The sequence below is a fragment of the Microchirus variegatus genome (assembly GCF_963457635.1).
Source record: "Microchirus variegatus genome assembly, chromosome: 13".
In the NCBI taxonomy this organism is placed as follows: Eukaryota; Metazoa; Chordata; class Actinopteri; order Pleuronectiformes; family Soleidae; genus Microchirus; species Microchirus variegatus.
This window is the reverse complement of record NC_139814.1, coordinates 15,666,138-15,686,256: the sequence shown is the minus strand read 5'-3', so window position 1 is coordinate 15,686,256 and position 20,119 is coordinate 15,666,138. Positions and strand designations below refer to the sequence as shown.

The 20,119-nt window shown below is 34.1% G+C and overlaps 2 protein-coding genes across 2 annotated transcripts in view; one reads left to right on the top strand and one right to left on the bottom strand.

Annotated features, from left to right (window-relative positions):
* The window catches only part of ankrd28a (ankyrin repeat domain 28a), a 37,224-nt gene extending 21,662 nt beyond the window's left edge, over positions 1 to 15,562 (top strand). Inside the window, exons 27-28 of the mRNA XM_083900102.1 lie at positions 14,393 to 14,484; positions 14,579 to 15,562. Of these exons, the coding sequence (XP_083756228.1) occupies positions 14,393 to 14,484; positions 14,579 to 14,877 (391 nt within the window). The 3' untranslated portion in view covers positions 14,878 to 15,562. The remainder of the gene's footprint in view (positions 1 to 14,392; positions 14,485 to 14,578) is intronic.
* A 245-nt stretch (positions 15,563 to 15,807) lies between these two features.
* Positions 15,808 to 18,514, bottom strand: btd (biotinidase; the record flags this gene model as incomplete). Its single annotated transcript, XM_083899520.1, has 6 exons — positions 15,808 to 16,080; positions 16,238 to 16,792; positions 16,861 to 17,038; positions 17,118 to 17,269; positions 17,419 to 17,568; positions 18,314 to 18,514. 6 exons carry the CDS (start codon positions 18,512 to 18,514, stop codon positions 15,808 to 15,810), a joined length of 1,509 nt encoding a protein of 502 aa, XP_083755646.1.
* Between the last annotated feature and the right edge of the window lie 1,605 nt (positions 18,515 to 20,119).

The window sequence follows — 20,119 nt, the reverse complement described above, 5'->3', positions numbered from 1 at the left end:
CGTTTTTGTCAAGTTTTGGAACAAAAAAACGTTTTTTTAAATAATGGTCAGATTTTGGACGACATAGTATAGTATGATGTTTTTGTCAAATTTTGGACCAATTTTTTTTTTCAAAAAATGGTCACATTATGGACGACATAGTAAAGTAGGACGTACTACATAGTTTAGTATGACGTTTTTGTCAAGTTTTGGACCAAAAAAACGTTTTTCAAAAAAATGGTCAGAATTTGGACGACATGGTATAGTATGTGGTTTTTGTCAAATTTTGGACCAATTTTTTTTTTCAAAAAATGGTCACATTATGGACGACATAGTATTGTAGGACGTACTACAAAGTATAGTATGACGTTTTTGTCAAGTTTTGGACCAAGAAAAAGTTTTTTAAAAAAATGGTCAGATTTTGGACGACATAGTATAGTATGTCGTTTTTGTCAAATTTTGGACCAATTTTTTTTTGCAAAAAAAGGTCACATTATGGACGACATAGTATAGTAGGACGTACTACATAGTATAGTATGACGTTTTTGTCAAGTTTTGGACCAAAAAAACGTTTTTCAAAAAAATGGTCAGATTTTGGACGACATAGTATAGTATGATGTTTTTGTCAAATTTTGGACCAATTATTTTTTTTCAAAAAATGGTCACATTATGGACGACAAAGTATTGTAGGACGTACTACAAAGTATAGTATGACGTTTTTGTCACGTTTTGGACCAAAAAAAACGTTTTTAAAAAAAAAAGGTCAGATTTTGGACGACATAGTATAGTATGATGTTTTTGTCAAATTTTGGACCAATTTTTTTTTCAAAAAATGGTCACATTATGGACGACATAGTATAGTCGGACGTACTACAAAGTATAGTATGACGTTTTTGTCAAGTTTTGGACCAAAAAAACGTTTTTAAAAAAAAATGGTCAGATTTTGGATGACATGGTATATAGTATGTCGCTTTTTGTCAAATTTTGGACCAATTTTTTTTTTCAAAAAATGGTCACATTATGGACGACATAGTATTGTAGGACGTACTACAAAGTATAGGATGACGTTTTTGTCAAGTTTTGGACCAAAAAAACGTTTTTTTAAAAAATGGTCAGATTTTGGACGACATGGTATATAGTATGTCGCTTTTTGTCAAATTTTGGACCAATTTTTTTTTTCAAAAAATGGTCACATTATGGACGACATAGTATTGTAGGACGTACTACAAAGTATAGGATGATGTTTTTGTCAAGTTTTGGACCAAAAAAACGTTTTTTTTAAAAAATGGTCAGATTTTGGACGACATAGTATAGTATGATGTTTTTGTCAAATTTTGGACCAATTGTTTTTTTTTAAAAAATGGTCACATTATGGACGACATAGTATAGTCGGACGTACTACATAGTATAGTATGATGTTTTTGTCAAGTTTTGGACCAAAAAAACGTTTTTCAAAAAAATGGTCAGATTTTGGACGACATGGTATATAGTATGTCGTTTTTGTCAAATTTTGGACCAACTTTTTTTTTTCAAAAAATGGTCACATTATGGACGACATAGTATAGTAGGACGTACTACATAGTATAGTATGACGTTTTTGTCAAGTTTTGGACGAAAAAAACCGTTTTTTCAAAAAATGGTCACATTATGGACGACATAGTATTGTAGGACGTACTATAAAGTATAGGATGATGTTTTTGTCAAGTTTTGGACCAAAAAAACGTTTTTTTCAAAAAATGGTCACATTATGGACGACATAGTATTGTAGGACGTACTACAAAGTATAGTATGACGTTTTTGTCAAGTTTTGGACCAAAAAAACGTTTTTAAAAAAAAATGGTCAGATTTTGGATGACATGGTATATAGTATGTCGCTTTTTGTCAAATTTTGGACCAATTTTTTTTTTCAAAAAATGGTCACATTGTGGACGACATAGTATTGTAGGACGTACTACAAAGTATAGGATGACGTTTTTGTCAAGTTTTGGACCAAAAAAACGTTTTTTAAAAAAATGGTCAGATTTTGGACGACATGGTATATAGTATGTCGCTTTTTGTCAAATTTTGGACCAATTTTTTTTTTTCAAAAAATGGTCACATTATGGACGACATAGTATTGTAGGACGTACTACAAAGTATAGGATGATGTTTTTGTCAAGTTTTGGACCAAAAAAACGTTTTTTTTAAAAAATGGTCAGATTTTGGACGACATAGTATAGTATGATGTTTTTGTCAAATTTTGGACCAATTGTTTTTTTTCAAAAAATGGTCACATTATGGACGACATAGTATAGTCGGACGTACTACATAGTATAGTATGACGTTTTTGTCAAGTTTTGGACCAAAAAAACGTTTTTCAAAAAAATGGTCAGATTTTGGACCAACTTTTTTTTTTCAAAAAATGGTCACATTATGGACGACATAGTATAGTAGGACGTACTACATAGTATAGTATGACGTTTTTGTCGAGTTTTGGACCAAAAAAAACGTTTTTTTAAAAAATGGTCAGATTTTGGACGACATAGTATAGTATGATGTTTTTGTCAAATTTTGGACCAATTGTTTTTTTTCAAAAAATGGTCACATTATGGACGACATAGTATAGTCGGACGTACTACATAGTATAGTATGACGTTTTTGTCAAGTTTTGGACCAAAAAAACGTTTTTCAAAAAAATGGTCAGATTTTGGACGACATGGTATATAGTATGTCGTTTTTGTCAAATTTTGGACCAATTTTTTTTTTCAAAAAATGGTCACATTATGGACGACATAGTCCATAATGTGATAATTTGTCAGTTTTGGACCAAAAAAACGTTTTTAAAAAAATGGTCAGATTTTGGACGACATAGTATAGTAGGACGTACTACATAGTTTAGTATGACGTTTTTGTCAAGTTTTGGACCAAAAAAACGTTTTTCAAAAAAATTGTCAGATTTTGGACCACATGGTATAGTATGATGTTTTTGTCAAATTTTGGACCAATTTTTTTTTTCAAAAAATGGTCACATTATGGACGACATAGTATAGTAGGACGTACTACATGGTATAGTATGACGTTTTTGTCAAGTTTTGGACCAAAAAAACGTTTTTTTAAAAAATGGTCAGATTTTGGACGACATAGTATAGTATGATGTTTTTGTCAAATTTTGGCCAATTTCTTTTTTTTCAAAAAATGGTCACATTATGGACGACATAGTATAGTAGGACGTACTACATAGTTTAGTATGACGTTTTTGTCAAGTTTTGCACCAAAAAAACGTTTTTCAAAAAAATGGTCAGATTTTGGACGACATGGTATAGTATGTCGTTTTTGTCAAATTTTGGACCAAAAAAACGTTTTTTTAAAAAATGGTCAGATTTTGGACGACATAGTATAGTATGATGTTTTTGTCAAATTTTGGACCAATTCTTTTTTTTCAAAAAATGGTCACATTATGGACGACATAGTATAGTAGGACGTACTTCATAGTATAGTATGACGTTTTTGTCAAGTTTTGGACCATAAAAACCGTTTTTTTAAAAAATGGTCAGATTTTGGACGACATAGTATCGTATGATGTTTTTGTCAAATTTTGGACCAATTGTTTTTTTTCAAAAAATGGTCACATTATGGACGACATAGTATAGTCGGACGTACTACATAGTATAGTATGACGTTTTTGTCAAGTTTTGGACCAAAAAAAACGTTTTTCAAAAAAATTGTCAGATTTTGGACCACATGGTATAGTATGATGTTTTTGTCAAATTTTGGACCAATTTTTTTTTTCAAAAAATGGTCACATTATGGACGACATAGTATAGTAGGACGTACTACATAGTATAGTATGACGTTTTTGTCAAGTTTTGGACCAAAAAAACGTTTTTTTAAAAAATGGTCAGATTTTGGACGACATAGTATAGTATGATGTTTTTGTCAAATTTTGGCCAATTTTTTTTTTCAAAAAATGGTCACATTATGGACGACATAGTATAGTAGGACGTACTACATAGTTTAGTATGACGTTTTTGTCAAGTTTTGCACCAAAAAAAACGTTTTTCAAAAAAATGGTCAGATTTTGGACGACATGGTATAGTATGTCGTTTTTGTCAAATTTTGGACCAAAAAAAACGTTTTTTTAAAAAATGGTCAGATTTTGGACGACATAGTATAGTATGATGTTTTTGTCAAATTTTGGACCAATTCTTTTTTTTCAAAAAATGGTCACATTATGGACGACATAGTATAGTAGGACGTACTACAAAGTATAGTATGACGTTTTTTTCACGTTTTGGACCAAAAAAACGTTTTTAAAAAAAATGGTCAGATTTTGGACGACATAGTATAGTATGTCGTTTTTGTCAAATTTTGGACCAATTTTTTTTTTCAAAAAATGGTCACATTATGGACGACATAGTATAGTAGGACGTACTACATAGTATAGTATGACGTTTTTGTCAAGTTTTGGACCAAAAAAAACTTTTTTTTAAAAATGGTCAGATTTTGGACGACATAGTATAGTATGATGTTTTTGTCAAATTTTGGACAAATTTTTTTTTTCAAAAAATGGTCACATTATGGACGACATAGTATAGTAGGACGTACTACATAGTTTAGTATGACGTTTTTGTCAAGTTTTGCACCAAAAAAACGTTTTTCAAAAAAATGGTCAGATTTTGGACGACATGGTATAGTATGTCGTTTTTGTCAAATTTTGGACCAATTTTTTTTTTCAAAAAATGGTCACATTATGGACGACATAGTATAGTAGGAAGTACTACATAGTATAGTATGACGTTTTTGTCAAGTTTTGGACCAAAAAAACGTTTTTAAAAAAAAATGGTCAGATTTTGGACGACATGGTATAGTATGATGTTTTTGTCAAATTTTGGACCAATTTTTTTTTTCAAAAAATGGTCACATTATGGACGACATAGTATAGTAGGACGTACTGCATAGTTTAGTATGACGTTTTTGTCAAGTTTTGGACCAAGAAAACGTTTTTCAAAAAAATTGTCAGATTTTGGACGACATGGTATATATAGTATGATGTTTTTGTCAAATTTTGGACCAATTTTTTTTTTCAAAAAATGGTCACATTATGGACGACATAGTATAGTAGGACGTACTACAAAGTATAGTATGACGTTTTTTTCACGTTTTGGACCAAAAAAACGTTTTTAAAAAAAATGGTCAGATTTTGGACGACATAGTATAGTATGATGTTTTTGTCAAATTTTGGACCAATTTTTTTTTTCAAAAAATGGTCACATTATGGACGACATAGTATAGTAGGACGTACTACATAGTATAGTATGACGTTTTTGTCAAGTTTTGGACCAAAAAAAACTTTTTTTTTAAAAATGGTCAAATTTTGGACGACATAGTATAGTATGATGTTTTTGTCAAATTTTGGACAAATTTTTTTTTTCAAAAAATGGTCACATTATGGATGACATAGTATAGTAGGACGTACTACATAGTTTAGTATGACGTTTTTGTCAAGTTTTGCACCAAAAAAACGTTTTTCAAAAAAATGGTCAGATTTTGGACGACATGGTATAGTATGTCGTTTTTGTCAAATTTTGGACCAATTTTTTTTTTCAAAAAATGGTCACATTATGGACGACATAGTATAGTAGGAAGTACTACATAGTATAGTATGATGTTTTTGTCAAGTTTTGGACGAAAAAAACGTTTTCAAAAAAAATGGTCAGATTTTGGACGACATGGTATAGTATGTCGTTTTTGTCAAATTTTGGAACAATTTTTTTTTTCAAAAAATGGTCACATTATGGACGTACTACATAGTATAGTATGACGTTTTTGTCAAGTTTTGGACCAAAAAAACGTTTTTTTTTTAAAAAATGGTCAGATTTTGGACGACATAGTATAGTATGATGTTTTTGTCAAATTTTGGACCAATTATTTTTTTTCAAAAAATGGTCACATTATGGACGACATAGTATTGTAGGACGTACTACAAAGTATAGTATGACGTTTTTGTCACGTTTTGGACTAAAAAAACGTTTTTAAAAAAAAAAGGTCAGATTTTGGACGACATAGTATAGTATGATGTTTTTGTCAAATTTTGGACCAATTGTTTTTTTTTCAAAAAATGGTCACATTATGGACAACATAGTATAGTAGGACGTACTACATAGTATAGTATGACGTTTTTGTCAAGTTTTGGACCAAAAAAACGTTTTTTTTTAAAAATTGTCAGATTTTGGACGACATAGTATAGTATGATGTTTTTGTCAAATTTTGGCCAATTTTTTTTTTTCAAAAAATGGTCACATTATGGACGACATAGTATAGTAGGACGTACTACATAGTTTAGTATGACGTTTTTGTCAAGTTTTGCACCAAAAAAACGTTTTTCAAAAAAATGGTCAGATTTTGGACGACATGGTATAGTATGTCGTTTTTGTCAAATTTTGGACCAAAAAAACGTTTTTTTAAAAAATGGTCAGATTTTGGACGACATAGTATAGTATGATGTTTTTGTCAAATTTTGGACCAATTTTTTTTTTCAAAAAATGGTCACATTATGGACGACATAGTATAGTAGGACGTACTACAAAGTATAGTATGACGTTTTTTTCACGTTTTGGACCAAAAAAACGTTTTTAAAAAAAATGGTCAGATTTTGGACGACATAGTATAGTATGATGTTTTTGTCAAATTTTGGACCAATTTTTTTTTTCAAAAAATGGTCACATTATGGACGACATAGTATAGTAGGACATACTACATAGTTTAGTATGACGTTTTTGTCAAGTTTTGCACCAAATAAACGTTTTTCAAAAAAATGGTCAGATTTTGGACGACATGGTATATAGTATGTCGTTTTTGTCAAATTTTGGACCAATTTTTTTTTTCAAAAAATGGTCACATTATGGACAACATAGTATAGTAGGACGTACTACATAGTATAGTATGACGTTTTTGTCAAGTTTTGGACCAAAAAAACGTTTTTTTTTTTTAAATGGTCAGATTTTGGACGACATAGTATAGTATGATGTTTTTGTCAAATTTTGGACCAATTTTTTTTTCAAAAAATGGTCACATTATGGACGACATAGTATAGTAGGACGTACTACATAGTTTAGTATGACGTTTTGTCAAGTTTTGGACCAAAAAAACGTTTTTCAAAAAAATGGTCAGATTTTGGACGACATGGTATAGTATGTCGTTTTTGTCAAATTTTGGACCAATTCTTTTTTTTCAAAAAATGGTCACATTATGGACGTACTACATAGTATAGTATGACGTTTTTGTCAAGTTTTGGACCAAAAAAACGTTTTTTTTAAAAATGGTCAGATTTTGGACGACATAGTATAGTATGATGTTTTTGTCAAATTTTGGACCAATTATTTTTTTTCAAAAAATGGTCACATTATGGACGACATAGTATTGTAGGACGTACTACAAAGTATAGTATGACGTTTTTGTCACGTTTTGGACCAAAAAAAACGTTTTTCTAAAAAAAAGGTCAGATTTTGGACGACATAGTATAGTATGATGTTTTTGTCAAATTTTGGACCATTTTTTTTTTTCAAAAAATGGTCACATTATGGACGACATAGTATAGTAGGACGTACTACATAGTTTAGTATGACGTTTTTGTCAAGTTTTGGACCAAAAAAACGTTTTTCAAAAAAATTGTCAGATTTTGGACGACATGGTATAGTATGATGTTTTTGTCAAATTTTGGACCAATTTTTTTTTTCAAAAAATGGTCACATTATGGACGACATAGTATAGTAGGACGTACTACATAGTATAGTATGACGTTTTTGTCAAGTTTTGGACCAAAAAAACCGTTTTTTTAAAAAATGGTCAGATTTTGGACGACATAGTATAGTATGATGTTTTTGTCAAATTTTGGACCAATTGTTTTTTTTTCAAAAAATGGTCACATTATGGACGACATAGTCCATAATGTGATAATTTGTCAGTTTTGGACCAAAAAAACGTTTTTAAAAAAAATGGTCAGATTTTGGACGACATAGTATAGTATGATGTTTTTGTCAAATTTTGGACCAATTATTTTTTTTCAAAAAATGGTCACATTATGGACGACATAGTATTGTAGGACGTACTACAAAGTATAGTATGACGTTTTTGTCACGTTTTGGACCAAAAAAAACGTTTTTAAAAAAAAAGGTCAGATTTTGGACGACATAGTATAGTATGTCGTTTTTGTCAAATTTTGGACCAAAAAAACGTTTTTTTAAAAAATGGTCAGATTTTGGACGACATAGTATAGTATGATGTTTTTGTCAAATTTTGGACCAATTTTTTTTTTCAAAAAATGGTCACATTATGGACGACATAGTATAGTAGGACGTACTACATAGTATAGTATGACGTTTTTGTCAAGTTTTGGACCAAAAAAAACTTTTTTTTAAAAAATGGTCAGATTTTGGACGACATAGTATAGTATGTCGTTTTTGTCAAATTTTGGACACATTTTTTTTTTCAAAAAATGGTCACATTATGGACGACATAGTATAGTAGGACGTACTACATAGTTTAGTATGACGTTTTTGTCAAGTTTTGCACCAAAAAAACGTTTTTCAAAAAAATGGTCAGATTTTGGACGACATGGTATAGTATGTCGTTTTTGTCAAATTTTGGACCAATTTTTTTTTTCAAAAAATGGTCACATTATGGACGACATAGTATAGTAGGAAGTACTACATAGTATAGTATGACGTTTTTGTCAAGTTTTGGACCAAAAAAACGTTTTTCAAAAAAATGGTCAGATTTTGGATGACAGTATAGTATGACGTTTTTGTCAAGTTTTGGACCAAAAAAACGTTTTTTAAAAAAATGGTCAGATTTTGGACGACATAGTATAGTATGACGTTTTTGTCAAATTTTGGACCAATTATTTTTTTTCAAAAAATGGTCACATTATGGACGACATAGTATAGTAGGACGTACTACATAGTTTAGTATGACGTTTTTGTCAAGTTTTGGACCAAAAAAACGTTTTTTAAAAAAAATGGTCAGATTTTGGACGACATAGTATAGTATGATGTTTTTGTCAAATTTTGGACCAATTTTTTTTTTCAAGAAATTGTCACATTATGGACACATAGTATAGTAGGACGTACTACATAGTTTAGTATGACGTTTTTGTCAAGTTTTGGACCAAAAAAACGTTTTTCAAAAAAAGGGTCAGATTTTGGACGACATGGTATATAGTATGTCGCTTTTTCTCAAATTTTGGACCAATTTTTGTTTTTTCAAGAAATTGTCACATTATGGACACATAGTATAGTAGGACGTACTACATAGTTTAGTATGACGTTTTTGTCACGTTTTGGACCAAAAAAACGTTTTAAAAAAAAATGGTCAGATTTTGGACGACATAGTATAGTATGTCATTTTTGTCAAATTTTGGACCAATATTTTTTTTCAAAAAATGGTCACATTATGGACGACATAGTATAGTAGGACGTACTACATAGTTTAGTATGACGTTTTTGTCAAGTTTTGGACCAAAAAAACGTTTTTATAAAAAATGGTCAGATTTTGGATGACAGTATAGTATGACGTTTTTGTCAAATTTTGGACCAATTTTTTTTTTCAAAAAATGGTCACATTATGGACGACATAGTATTGTAGGACGTACTACAAAGTATAGGATGACGTTTTTGTCAAGTTTTGGACCAAAAAAACGTTTTTTTTTAAAAAATGGTCAGATTTTGGACGACATAGTATAGTATGATGTTTTTGTCAAATTTTGGACCAATTTTTTTTTTCAAAAAATGGTCACATTATGGACGACATAGTATAGTAGGACGTACTACATAGTTAAGTATGACGTTTTGTCAAGTTTTGGACCAAAAAAACGTTTTTCAAAAAAATTGTCAGATTTTGGACGACATGGTATAGTATGATGTTTTTGTCAAATTTTGGACCAATTTTTTTTTTTCAAAAAATGGTCACATTATGGACGACATAGTATAGTAGGACGTACTACATAGTTTAGTATGACGTTTTTGTCAAGTTTTGCACCAAAAAAACGTTTTTCAAAAAAATGGTCAGATTTTGGACGACATGGTATATATAGTATGTCATTTTTTGTCAAATTTTGGACCAATTTTTTTTTTCAAAAAATGGTCACATTATGGACGACATAGTATAGTAGGACGTACTACATAGTATAGTATGACGTTTTTGTCAAGTTTTGGACCAAAAAAACGTTTTTATAAAAAATGGTCAGATTTTGGACGACATGGTATAGTATGTCGTTTTTGTCAAATTTTGGAACAATTTTTTTTTTCAAAAAATGGTCACATTATGGACGACATAGTATAGTCGGACGTACTACAAAGTATAGTATGACGTTTTTGTCACGTTTTGGACCAAAAAAACGTTTTTAAAAAAAAAAGGTCAGATTTTGGACGACATAGTATTGTATGATGTTTTTGTCAAATTTTGGACCAATTATTTTTTTGCAAAAAATGGTCACATTATGGACAACATAGTATTGTAGGACGTACTACAAAGTATAGTATGACGTTTTTGTCAAGTTTTGGACCAAAAAAACGTTTTTATAAAAAATGGTCAGATTTTGGACGACATGGTATAGTATGTCGTTTTTGTCAAATTTTGGAACAATTTTTTTTTTCAAAAAATGGTCACATTATGGACGACATAGTATAGTCGGACGTACTACAAAGTATAGTATGACGTTTTTGTCAAGTTTTGGACCAAAAAAACGTTTTTAAAAAAAAAAGGTCAGATTATGGACGACATAGTATAGTATGATGTTTTTGTCAAATTTTGGACCAATTTCTTTTTTTTCAAAAAATTGTCACATTATGGACACATAGTATAGTAGGACGTACTACATAGTATAGTATGACGTTTTTGTCAAGTTTTGGACCAAAAAAACGTTTTTTAAAAAAATGGTCAGATTTTGGACGACATGGTATAGTCGTTTTTGTCAAATTTTGGACCAATTATTTTTTTTCAAAAAATGGTCACATTATGGACGACATAGTATAGTAGGACGTACTACATAGTATAGTATGACGTTTTTGTCAAGTTTTGGACCAAAAAAACGTTGTTTTTAAAAAATGGTCAGATTTTGGATGACATAGTATAGTATGACGTTTTTGTCAAATTTTGGACCAAAATTTCTATTTCCCAAAAAATGGTCAGATTTTGGATGACATAGTATAGTATGACGTTTTTGTCAAATTTGGGACCAAATTTCTTTTTTTCAAAAAATGGTCAGATTTAGGAAGAAATAGTGTAGTATGACAATGAGGTCGACGACATGGTATGGTATGACGTTTTGGTCACATTTTGGGCCAAAAACATTTTTACAAAAAAATTATCAGATTTTGGACGACATAGTATAGTATGACGTTTTTGTCAAATTTTGGACCAATCTTTTTATCCAAAAAAATTGTCAGATTTTGGACGAAATAGTGTAGTATGACATTGAGGTCGATGACATAGTATAGTATGACGTTTTGGTCACATTTTGGGCCAAAAACATTTTTCAAAAAAATTATCAGAGTTTGGACGACATAGTATAGTATGACGTTTTTGTCAAATTTTGGACCAACATTTCTTTTTTTCAAAAAATTCTCAGATTTTGGACGAAAAAGTGTAGTATGACATTGAGGTCGACAACATAGTATAGTATAATGTTTTGGTCACATTTTGGGCCAAAAACATTTTTACAAAAAAATTATCAGATTTTGGACGACATAGTATAGTATGACGTTTTTTTCAAATTTTGGACCAAAATTTCTCTTTCCCAAAAATGGTCAGATTTTGGACTAAATAGTGTAGTATGACATTGAGGTCGATGACATAGTATAGTATGACGTTTTGGTCACATTTTGGGCCAAAAACATTTTTACAAAAAAATTATCAGAATTTGGACGACATAGTATAGTATGACGTTTTTGTCAAATTTGGGACCAAATTTCTTCTTTTCAAAAAATGGTCAGATTTTGGACGAAATAGTGTAGTATGACATTGAGGTCGACAACATAGTATAGTATAATGTTTTGGTCACATTTTGGGCCAAAAACGTTTTTAAAAAAAAAAGGTCAGATTATGGACGACATAGTATAGTATGATGTTTTTGTCAAATTTTGGACCAATTTCTTTTTTTTCAAAAAATGGTCACATTATGGACACATAGTATAGTAGGACGTACTACATAGTATAGTATGACGTTTTTGTCAAGTTTTGGACCAAAAAAACGTTTTTTAAAAAAATGGTCAGATTTTGGACGACATAGTATATAGTATGATGTTTTTGTCAAATTTTGGACCAATTTTTTTTTTCCAAAAAAGGTCACATTATGGACGACATAGTATAGTAGGACGTACTACATAGTTTAGTATGACGTTTTTGTCAAGTTTTGGACCAAAAAAACGTTTTTCAAAAAAATGGTCAGATTTTGGACGACATGGTATAGTCGTTTTTGTCAAATTTTGGACCAATTATTTTTTTTCAAAAAATGGTCACATTATGGACGACATAGTATAGTAGGACGTACTACATAGTATAGTATGACGTTTTTGTCAAGTTTTGGACCAAAAAAAGTTTTTTTTAAAAAATGGTCAGATTTTGGATGACATAGTATAGTATGACGTTTTTGTCAAATTTTGGACCAAAATTTCTATTTCCCAAAAAATGGTCAGATTTTGGATGACATAGTATAGTATGACGTTTTTGTCAAATTTGGGACCAAATTTCTTTTTTTCAAAAAATGGTCAGATTTAGGAAGAAATAGTGTAGTATGACAATGAGGTCGACGACATGGTATGGTATGACGTTTTGGTCACATTTTGGGCCAAAAACATTTTTACAAAAAAATTATCAGATTTTGGACGACATAGTATAGTATGACGTTTTTGTCAAATTTTGGACCAATCTTTTTATCCAAAAAAATTGTCAGATTTTGGACGAAATAGTGTAGTATGACATTGAGGTCGATGACATAGTATAGTATGACGTTTTGGTCACATTTTGGGCCAAAAACATTTTTCAAAAAAATTATCAGAATTTGGACGACATAGTATAGTATGACGTTTTTGTCAAATTTTGGACCAACATTTCTTTTTTTCAAAAAATTCTCAGATTTTGGACGAAAAAGTGTAGTATGACATTGAGGTCGACAACATAGTATAGTATAATGTTTTGGTCACATTTTGGGCCAAAAACATTTTTACAAAAAAATTATCAGATTTTGGACGACATAGTATAGTATGACGTTTTTTTCAAATTTTGGACCAAAATTTCTCTTTCCCAAAAATGGTCAGATTTTGGACTAAATAGTGTAGTATGACATTGAGGTCGATGACATAGTATAGTATGACGTTTTGGTCACATTTTGGGCCAAAAACATTTTTACAAAAAAATTATCAGAATTTGGACGACATAGTATAGTATGACGTTTTTGTCAAATTTGGGACCAAATTTCTTCTTTTCAAAAAATGGTCAGATTTTGGACGAAATAGTGTAGTATGACATTGAGGTCGACAACATAGTATAGTATAATGTTTTGGTCACATTTTGGGCCAAAAACATTTTTACAAAAAAATTATCAGATTTTGGACGACATAGTATAGTATGACGTTTTTGTCAAATTTTGGACCAAAATTTCTATTTCCCAAAAAATGGTCAGATTTTTGACGGAATAGTGTAGTATGACATTGAGGTCGATGACATAGTATAGTATGACGTTTTTGTCACATTTTGGGCCAAAAACATCTTTCAAAAAAATTATCAGAATTTGGACAACATAGTATAGTATGACGTTTTTGTCACATTTTGGGCTAAAAACATTTTTTCAAAAAAATTATCAGATTTTGGACGACATAGTATAGTATGACGTTTTTGTCAAATTTTGGACCAAATTTTCTTTTCAGAAAATTGTCAGATTTTGGACGAAATAGTGTAATATGACATTGAGGTCGACGACATCGTATGGTATGTCGTCCAAAAACATTTTTACAAAAAAATGATCAGATTTTGGACAACATAGTATAGAATGACGTTTTTGTCAAATTTTGGACCATTATTTTTTGGGTCAAAAAAATGGACAGATTTTGGACAAAACAGTGTCGTATGACATTGAGATCAACGACATAGTATAGTATGACATTTTGGTCACATTTTAGGCTAAACATTTTTTTTTTTTTCTTAAATTATCAGATTTTGGATGACATAGTATAGTATGACGTTCTTGTAAAATTTTGGACCAAAATCTTTTTTTTCCAAAAAATTGTCAGATTTTGGACGAAATAGTGTAGTATGACATTGAGATCAACGACATAGTATAGTATGTCGTCCAAAAATTGTCAAAAACGTCATACTATAGTATGTTGTGGCTTCATAGTTTATTAATTTTAACAGCGTGTCTCTCTTGATGCTCCTGCAGGCCCCTGCATGTAGCGGCCAAGAAGGGATTGACGGTGGTGGTCCAAGAACTGCTGGGGAAAGGAGCCAGCGTGTTGGCTGTGGATGAGAACGGTCAGCTGTCATATTACAGTGCACACTCACTCAATATCTGTGTATTGTATGTACTTCCACAGTGACATAACTATTTCCTACCTTTTATTTTAAGGCTACACTCCAGCGTTGGCCTGCACTCCCAACCGTGATGTTGCCGACTGCCTGGCCCTCATCCTCAGCTCCATGATGCCCACCTCCCCCATGGTCACTATCGCAGCTTTACCTGCGCTGTCTCTCACTCACGCGGTCATCAACCATCACCCCGCCTCCAACCACATGTCCAAAGGTGTGGCCTTTGATACACCACCGCCTCTGCGACCTGGCCACACCTCCTACTGCAGACCGGAGCACCTGCTGTCCACAGTCTCTGCAGACGACGACATGAATGACTCAGACTCAGAGACGTACTGAGTCCCACAGTTCTGTGCAGGAGAGCTACTCAGGAACCTTAACAGTTCACTGAAAAGAGACGAAAGTCGAGGCCCAAAATTAGGCAGATTTCAAGTACAATTTTAATTATTTATTATTAATAATAATAAGAATATTTTTTTGGAAATCAGATGTTTTTCCTCGAGGTAGAAAATGATGTACTAAAATATAAAACAATCTACATTTCTTTCAAACAGAACCACTACATGACCAGTGTCTTTTTAAAATGTCAAATTTGTGTCATTTTAGTTTTTAAATGTTAACACTTGTTAACAAAAACTGGAGTGGTTTTAAGTCTTTTCCTTTTCAACCATGACTAAAAGAGGGTTTAAAAGAGAGAGAAAGTCTCAGTGGACAGATTTTAAGGCATGATCGTCTGAAAACAAACAAACAAAAAAAACAACAACAGGGCATTTCTTGTGGGACCAGGTTGATGAACTGTTTTCCAAACTGTATGTTAGAGTTTTACTTCAGGTTATTGTTGTGGCAGATCCTGATGGCTTACACTTTGGTGACGCTGCATCAGTCACCTGACTGATGAACTGTGCAAATGAACAACCCAAGGAACTTTGAACCTGCTATGCTGTAAAACTACTTATTGACTGTACTGTAATGGAGCTGGCTGACACTGTACATACGTGTGGAAGAGAGATTGTGTGTGTGTGTGTGTGTGTGTGTGAGACAGAGAAATTAATAAAAAAAAATTTGGAACAAGCAACTTCAAGGCAGGTGGTGAATACTCCTTGGTGCAATGTTTATAATGATGAGGTAACAATGTGTTATTGATTTATAGCATCTACAAAGGATCCTGAATCTGGATTCCCCCAGGACAATTTCATCCAAATCATCATCAAAAATCAAAGTGGAGAAGATCAATTCGTGGCGTTCAAAATTTCCGTTCAGAGTTCTCGCTCACTGATTGTCGAGGTGGTACATTCTTCCGTACAGACAGGCAGTGACCAGGCCGCCAGTCATGTTTGAGTGCGTCATGGTCACTTTTCCATCCCCGGTCTTTTCCAGATGCTCCGGCTGCTCCAGGATCAGATCGCTGGACAAAATTGATGGGTACACATATCTGGTCCCAAACCTCCCCTCCAGCAGGAAGTCCATTTTAGTGTCCGCCACTTCCACTTCCTGTCCACAGGAACTTTCATCCAACCCCGCGCAGCGGACCAGTGCACACACCTGTTGATAGAAATGGAGATTAATGAGATTTCATTACAGAAATTGCATAAACGGACAATAAGTATGTTTGTATATGGGTAATCCATTTAAAATACGAATTGTTTGGTTTTTTGTTAAAATAATTCTTAATTGTGCATACAAATGCTTTACTTCATACCTGCACGGCGTAGCGTCCGTTCACAGTGTGCGTTCCAGCAAAAGCCCCCAGTGCAAAGAGCTCTTTACCGTCGCCCTGTGGATACTGCCGGTACTGCAGGTGACAGCAGAAGGCGCCATCACACACGTCAAGCTCGCCCTCCGTCTTGTTCAGCAGGACGAAGGTGAACGGATCATACATCATGGATGAGACGAAGGTGGCAGAAGAGACCGCAGCGGTGGCTCCGCAATGCGAAGGAGTAAAACAGTCGTCTTTGAAACAGTAGCCGGAGTCGGTGGACGAAGATGACGTCGCTTCAGCTCCATCCTCCTGTAAGACTGGCACTGTGGAGACCAGCAGCCTCCCCTCTTCGGGGTCTCCCCTCCGTGCGTGGTGGAAGGTGGCAGAAAAGGGCGTGTAGATGCCACTTCCTGTCATAATTAGGCGATCGTTGCGAATGTTGGCTGCCAACAGAGTGACATTAGCGCCCAGGCTGAACGACCTCTGGGACTGGATGGCGCCCAGCAGGGGAAGCTGGTTCATCCAGGCCGCGGCGAAGATCAGCTGACGCACGCCCTGAAAGAGGGGCAAAGAGGTTTTAGAGATCAAACACAGTGAAGTAGAATGTTTGCGCGTTTTCCTACCATCTCCACCAGGGAAACCGTGGGCTCATGAAAAAGGATGTCAAAGCAGACGAAGAGACCAAACCTCCCGGCAAAAGGAGTGTCAAACGTTACGATCTCTGGCCGTGGCGGTGCATCGAAGGCCGCCTCAAAGTACAGGTTGTGCTTGTGGTAGCGTGCCACCAGCTGACCATCGGAGCTGCACAGAGAACGCACCGTGAACACTTCATTCTGGGTGGGACAAACGTGCACTGCACTACTTTCAGGCTACACTGCACCTGAACGCCACATTGGTGTTGAACTGCCAGCGTCCATCGGGAGGACAGGAGGTCGAAGGGCTGCTCGGCAGGGTGCAAGGCTGCAGGTCAGCCACGTTGGCCACCAGGTAGAGGTTGTGATGTCGCGCCATACAACTCAACCTCTGGAGGACCTATGATATTTTTAGATAACGGAAGCAGCACAGAAATAATATTATTACATTGTTTCTGGCGTCTCCATCTCACAACAGTCCGTGCAACAGTTTAACATGTCATGGGGTCAAAATCCAAAGATATAAAACAAAGATTCTTTCTTTTTCACCTCTGTGTTGTTGTATCTGCCCGGCTCTGTGCATGGATTCCACTTCTCCTGCTGGGGGTCAGGAACGGTTTCTAGGTAGCCAGAAATGGACGACCTGCTGAAGTTAAAACCCTGAAGACCGTCCTCGGGAAACACCAGGATCTGGGCGCCCTGACCGAGGGAAGACGGAAGCAGAGAATAGTGATGAGACAGAAGATCCGGGTCCTTATTACACACACACACCTCTATGTGAATATTCTTGGTATTTAGAAATGTTACTGTGTCCACTGAAGTGAATCTTGTTTTCCTTTAAAGTAAACTAGAGCTACAGACAAATAATAACAAATAACAAATACTGCATTATGTATCACAATAGAAAAGATTCAGTATCTCACAGTAAGTAAAACTTTCACTAAGGAGCACAAATCTGTCTTTAATTAACAGACAAACATGTATCAGTTCTTATTAATCATTAATCATTTGTTCAAAACAACTAAAGAAAAACCAACTTGTTGTCTCGAAGCAGAAAAACAGTGTAACTTTAGTGTATAATATTATTTGTGAGCGGCACAGTGTGTAATATTGAGGTGAAATTTTAGATTTGTTTTTCATTATTATAGTACAACATACTACAGTACAAATTAACACACATGGCATTTTTGACTGATAATATACAAAATGAGAGGGAAAAGTGCATAAAATACAGTAAATACAATTAAAACATCTGACCAAAACATGAGGAAAAAATGTTTTAGTTTCAATATTGTTTTCACAAAAAGAGCAGCTGTTTTCTTCTATGTTGATTAATTTTCTTAGAGGGATAAATAGGGGAAACATTAAAATACATAGTTATCTGAATTGGGACTGAATTCTTATCAAATTTATTCTATAATTCAATAATTCAATGTGTGTGTACCTGCTGTGCGGCCCGGGCAGCCTGCTCCTCGTAAACATCCAGGTTTTTCTGCATGTGTCGCAGAGCCTCTGCTCGGGACACCGGAACACTGGGCTCCGGGTTCAGGAACACACGGTGCTCATAAACAGCTGCGACATACGACGAACCAGAGGCCGCCGTGACAGGCAAACAGGCCGCAAACAACACAGCTAACAAAGACATAACTTCTCACTGGATTAACAGAGACAATATAAGATTAAAGTCCAGGTGAATCAATAATGCCTGCAGTTTAAAAAATAAATAAAAATAAAGTTAAAATAGTTTAAAAAGAAAAACAGATTGGCTTTCACTTAGCATGAAAAACATGACAAGGAAGAAATAAAAAAAATTGAAATTAATAAAAGGTGAAATAATATTCCAAATCCATGCTTGGAACTGAAACAAAACTCTTATTTTGAAAAGCCGTAACAGGAACCACTGGCTTACGACTCGGAAGCACTTTCATGTATTACAAATTGGTGAAATTATCTGCGCGTGAATGTCTCGTTAGAACATTTCAGGACGATTTCACGAATAAGTAAACGTTTTACTGTAGAACGACACCGTCTCTCCGTCAGCTCTTCTTGTTCTGCTGCTCCTTTGACGTCGTCTTGCCTTCTTTTTTGTTTAATTAGAGCGTCGTTACCGTTAGCATTAGCACCCGCGCGGCTGTACCAATGTCAACAGCGGCAGATGCGCCAACGAGTTGCGCGGGAGTCACAGCAGATACGCCAACAGGGGGCGCAGGAGCCTCCGCGTCTCAACCCAACAAGATGTTTAAGAACTGCTGGGGCTGTAGGATCCTCTCGGGTGGTGGTTTGATCCTGGCCGGAGCTTATGTGTTCATGGCGGCCCGGAGAGCGATGAAACGAGGCGGACCGACCTCTATGGGAACAGTGGCCCAGATCACATTTGCTGCAAGTGAGTTTATGATGCAGTACTTTACCAATCTGAAACTAACTTCACTGCGGCCAGTAGAATTTTTAGTTTGTCGAGTACAGCACCCGATGTAAACAACACTTCAACAGACAATTAGGGTTAGATAAAAGAACACAAAAAGAAAGCAGTACTAGGTCTTTAGCACATTTTTTTTTTTTTTTGAGGGACTTTATATAGATTTAGATCTCATTATAAAAGCATGTAAGTATGGGTGGAATGTTTATAAATGTTATTTTTTTAGGTGAAACTTTTTGGCTAAAATAAGCAAAACCTTAATCATGAGGTCCAACATTAAATTTTCTTTTCTTTTGTGTTTCTGTCACAGGTTTGACTGCCTGGGGTATGGTCGTCATCACTGACCCAGTGGGAAAATCGCACAGGAAAACATAAGGACTGTTCTGAGATGCTGGCCGCTTAAAAACAAGTTTAAATGACTCTAACGGGGACTGAGAGTGTGGCCAGTCATGTGACAAGAGGACTCCAAGCCACATTCAACTGCCCGTGAAATTATGCAGATGAGCGTCCTGTGAGTCTCATGCAAAACTGTGACTTGAATGTTGTCACTGTGTAGATGGATCAAGCGAGCCCCTTAAATTAAAACGGAAACATGATATACTTGACAAAAATGCTGTTTCAAGCGTCTTTGTCATTGAACTCTTACACTTGAATGTATCGATGTTGTAGACTCGGCCCACGCAGGACAAACGTCGTGTCAGAATTACTACCGGTGTTGTTGAGGTTCCATGCAGAACAATGAGCGAATAATGTTAAGCAAGAGGGAGCACATTACTTGCAAATGACAAGATCTTTGTCTCACCCAAAAAAAATTACAAAGACTGACTTGAACAA